This window comes from Micropterus dolomieu, linkage group LG01 (assembly GCF_021292245.1).
Source record: "Micropterus dolomieu isolate WLL.071019.BEF.003 ecotype Adirondacks linkage group LG01, ASM2129224v1, whole genome shotgun sequence".
In the NCBI taxonomy this organism is placed as follows: Eukaryota; Metazoa; Chordata; class Actinopteri; order Centrarchiformes; family Centrarchidae; genus Micropterus; species Micropterus dolomieu.
The window spans coordinates 40909862-40914246 of NC_060150.1; the positions used below are offsets into that span (position 1 = coordinate 40909862).

General features: G+C 37.9%; 1 protein-coding gene across 1 annotated transcript in view; it reads right to left on the minus strand.

Moving 5' to 3' along the window:
* Positions 1 to 1524: 1524 nt before the first annotated feature.
* The window catches only part of LOC123974434 (inositol monophosphatase 1-like), a 6841-nt gene continuing 3980 nt past the window's right edge, over positions 1525 to 4385 (minus strand). The window contains exons 8-9 of the mRNA XM_046055139.1: positions 1891 to 2042; positions 1525 to 1710 (exon numbers count right to left, since the gene is read on the minus strand). Of these exons, the coding sequence (XP_045911095.1) occupies positions 1583 to 1710; positions 1891 to 2042 (280 nt within the window). The 3' untranslated portion in view covers positions 1525 to 1582. The remainder of the gene's footprint in view (positions 1711 to 1890; positions 2043 to 4385) is intronic.

Here is a 4385-nt window from a genome sequence, read left to right on the forward strand (position 1 = left end):
CTGAATTTCAAGTAAATATGCTAAATTGACTTTTATGAACTTGTGTGTGGTTCTCTGACCTCTGTGGCATTTACTGTATTGTCCTACAAGGCAAATTCCAGCCATCTGGTACTTCGGGCGAGTTCAAGCAAATGTTAACACGTACTGTATTTACAACTATTATCCGGCCCGCTCCACTGCAGCACATAATTTCACCTCCATCCCCCCAAACCCCCCAACCCCCCATGATTACAAAAAAAAGAGCTTCATATTACACATCTTATGCTCAAAGTGCTATGGAATTAGATTTTGCCATTTGAAAGACAGACAAACAACATCTCTGTTAGAACATCACACATCACCTTATCATACACTACAGCAGTGGTAGATATATAGTAGCATAATTATACAAAGAAATTGCAGTTATTTATGTTTCAAAGGCAGCAGTTCAAACATGTTCATAGACTCCTCACCCCCTCCTAGCTAACCCCCTGCTGTTATTGTTGCTGCTGCTGCTGCCATTGTTGTTGACGCTGCCATTGCTGCTCCTGCTGTTTGTGTTGCTGCTGTCCCATTCATCGTTGCTGTTAGTTTCCACATGTCACCTTTGTGTTCTTCCGGTGTGTATAACTGTTAATTTACAGATTAGGATAAAGTGTAAGACAGCAGAACAGAAAGAAATTAGCTCATCTCTTAGGTGGGATCATTATTTTTCTCATTGTGAGGCTAGAGAAGGTGTTGATGAACCACAAGGGAGACTCCAGATCATGCTGTCAATCTCAACCTAAGTTGAGTCCATCATACAAACTTCTAATGATTATAGAAAAAGTACTGCAGGTTCAACCACCAAAGTAAAATGAGAGCGTCATGAAGATCCCATCTAATTGCTGATGCATTACTGGCCTCTAGTGGTGAACAGTAATATCAGCGTAATAAATTGTGTAAACAGCAATGATGCTGAAACAGAGGTGATGTTAAATGTAAGTAAATTATATGATTGTGAAGATTAGTGTTTATAAAGTGTCCTCAGCATTGACTTCACTCAGTGATAAGGACTGTTGCCTCTAATAAGGGTAATCGCCCTGGCAGAATATCACTCATTTCCATCAGTTAATTACACATTAGAGTCACATGAGAAGGGAGGAGAAATTCAGTAATAGGAGATCAAGTCAAAATCACCATCAGTCTCAGACTAGACCGGCTTCTCCTGCAATCTGTTGTGGTATTGCGAGAAATAAAAACCAAAACAAATATCTTTGTGGATGTGGGTCTACATACTTAACAATTCAGGTTTAATGTAAGATCAAATACAGACAAAGATGTATGCAAATTACAATATGCTGGTATACAAAAATGCTAAGTGCAAAATTACAGCTGTTTCCCACTTCAATCAATATTGATGATAGGCAAATCACAGAGGGGTAATCTAATGATGACTGAATTGCAATTATTTCCTTTGATTGAAAAATGTGCAGCCAATGAAACACACCCAGTATGCAAATAAAGACAATAAGTGGTTCCAGCACAGTGACTTTATTTGCGACATACAAAAATAGAGAGAGCTTTTGCTCTTGTACTCATTTTGTAATGCATTTGGAAATTGTCATTTCTTCTGATTTGGAGCGTCGTCCCTCACCACTGGGAATACTTCAATTTCCTTGATGATCCGCTCAGCAATAACCTTGTTGTTTGCTGAAACCATCCTTCGAGACATCAAATCGAACGATCCCCCTAAATTGTCAAACAAAGCCTTCATTAAGAGGGATTTAACCAAAAAATATATCCTGCGTTTAGCCACAGTGTTCACTTAAGATCTTCTTATTCACTTATTTTAGTTTCTAAGACTTTGCATGCAGTTCAGTGCTGCATAATCACCGGATGCTCTGTGATCAGATTTGAAAGCATACACACCATCAACATCCAGTAGTATTCCTCCAGCTTCTTTGACTATAACCGCTCCAGCAGCAATGTCCCAGCAGTGGATCCCAATTTCAAAGAAGGCCTCAACAGCCCCCGTCGCCACCAGACACATGTTGGTGGCAGCTGTCCCTGACCCACGGAGCCTGTCAGGACAGATCAATTGGAGTTGAATGAAAGTAAGCTTCACTGCTCTACAACAGCAGCGGACAGTCTACTACAGATGCAGTGAAGATAAGAAAAAAAGGTTTAAAATTTTCAAGCTGGCTGACAGATAGGAAAATGTCTTAATTTAATGCGATTTAGGCTGTTAATTTAAATATATAATACTAAATAAATAACTGCCCATATAAAACCTACATGATACCTAAAAAAGCACATACTGCACTTTGAATCTGCATAATGCTCCAGGTAAACAAGGAGAAATGCAGTATTACTTTTAAGTAATAATAATTTTGATCATTTGCAGTAACAATATATATCTTGTGTCTAATATTTATATTCATATCAATATAATCAATACATCTACAATTTAATACATGTACGCAACTTCAAAGTAGCTAAATCTTGACCAAAATTTCATAAATTCCACAAGTTTCAAAAACTGACATCGTATAGTGCTACTCTGCTAGTTAGCTTTAGCATGAGTTTAGCTAGGTGTTTGTTTATACAGTCTATGGTTTTTTTCAGTTTTTTTTAGTTTATAGAAATGTAGCCTGCTTTGCTAGTTGTCGGTCAATTTCTAATATTTACTCATAATATAATATTTACTTATAATTAATTAATTTAGAATATGGAAATATGTCATTTTATGCATAGGGGAGAGCGGGGTAAGTTGTCTCGTGTGTAAGTTGTCACACTGCTCATAACTCCAACACTAGAGGCTCTATGTCAAAAACCAAATAGCCATTTTGTGTGACTTCTTTTTCTATGGTCAACTTTCTGTTCACATGTGGTCAAGGTCACTCTAATCTGAGGTGAGCACAATTTTATTATTTTTTTGCTTCAAAAGTAAAACATTTGCACTTTACATTTTATGTATTCCAACCTTATTAGGTATGAATGTTCAAAATGATAACTTTGCACAAAGTAGAGGAAACAATAACATGTCTTTTGATACTTCAGCTGAAGCTAACCTTGAGATTTAGCCAACATTAGCACACATGTCAGTTTGGGGCAAGTTGTCTCAATGACTTTGGGGCAAGTTGTCACATGTGATTACTTGCCCCAGTACAAATAAACACATAGAACATGTTCAAAAAACTATGTGAAATTGTGTAATTACCTCTGACACAAGTATTAAATGATACTGTAAACAGAATATTACACACTGTAGTTTACAGCAGCAGCCATATCAACAAGATAAGACTGAATTCATGACAGAGTATATACGGTCTTATACCGTAGGCATGTAGTATGTTAGTAGATACAAACACACACACACACACACTACATGATCCAGTTATTAATTTAGTTAGGCAACAAGGGTAGCAGACGAATAAGCTTGTAATTAATTTGTAATTGCAGGGAGGAATGTGTTTTTGAAGGAAGGAAGAACATTATCAACAGAAGACAGAGAATGACAGTACACCGCCTGACATAATGTTAAAAGCAGTCAGGCAGGTGAAGTTGAAGAACAAATCAATCAGAAGTACAGCTAAGAATTTTGACTTCTTTGTGGAGCCATTTTCATACAGTATTAGAAAGAAGACATTGTTTAAGTGTGTGAAATGCAACAAATGGGCCTGCGATGCTTGCACCTCAGGCCAGGCAATTTACAGGTGCTGGTCATATAATTAGAATGAGTTGATTTATTTCAGTAATTCCATTCAAAAAGTGAAACTTGTATAATGTATACATTCATTCCACACAGACTGATATGTTTCAAGTGTTCATTCCTTTTAATTTTGATGATTATAACTGACAACTAATGAAAACCCCAAAATCAATATCTCAGAAAATTAGAATATTGTGAAAAGGTTAAATTTTGAAGACACCTGGTGCCACACTCTAATCAGCAAATTAACTCAAAACACCTGCAAAGGCCTTTAAATGGTCTCTCAGCCTAGTTCTGTAGGCTACACAATCATGGGGAAGACTGCTGACTTGACAGCTGTCCAAAAGACGACCATTGACACCTTGCACAAGGAGGGCAAGACACAAAAGGTCATTGATAAAGAGGCTGGCTGTTCACAGAGCTCACAGAATCCACGTTGCTTGAAGTCCAATGTAAAGTTTCCACAGTCCGTGATGGTTTGGGGTGCCATGTCATCTGCTGGTGTTGGTCCACTGTGTTTTCTGAGGTCCATGGTCAACGCAGCCGTCTACCAGGAAGTTTTAGAGCACTTCATGCTTCCTGCTGCTGACCAACTTTATGGAGATGCGGATTTCATTTTCCAACAGGACTTGGCACCTGCACACAGTGCCAAAGCTACCAGTACCTGGTTTAAGGACCATGGTATACCTGTTCTTAATTGGCCATCAAACTC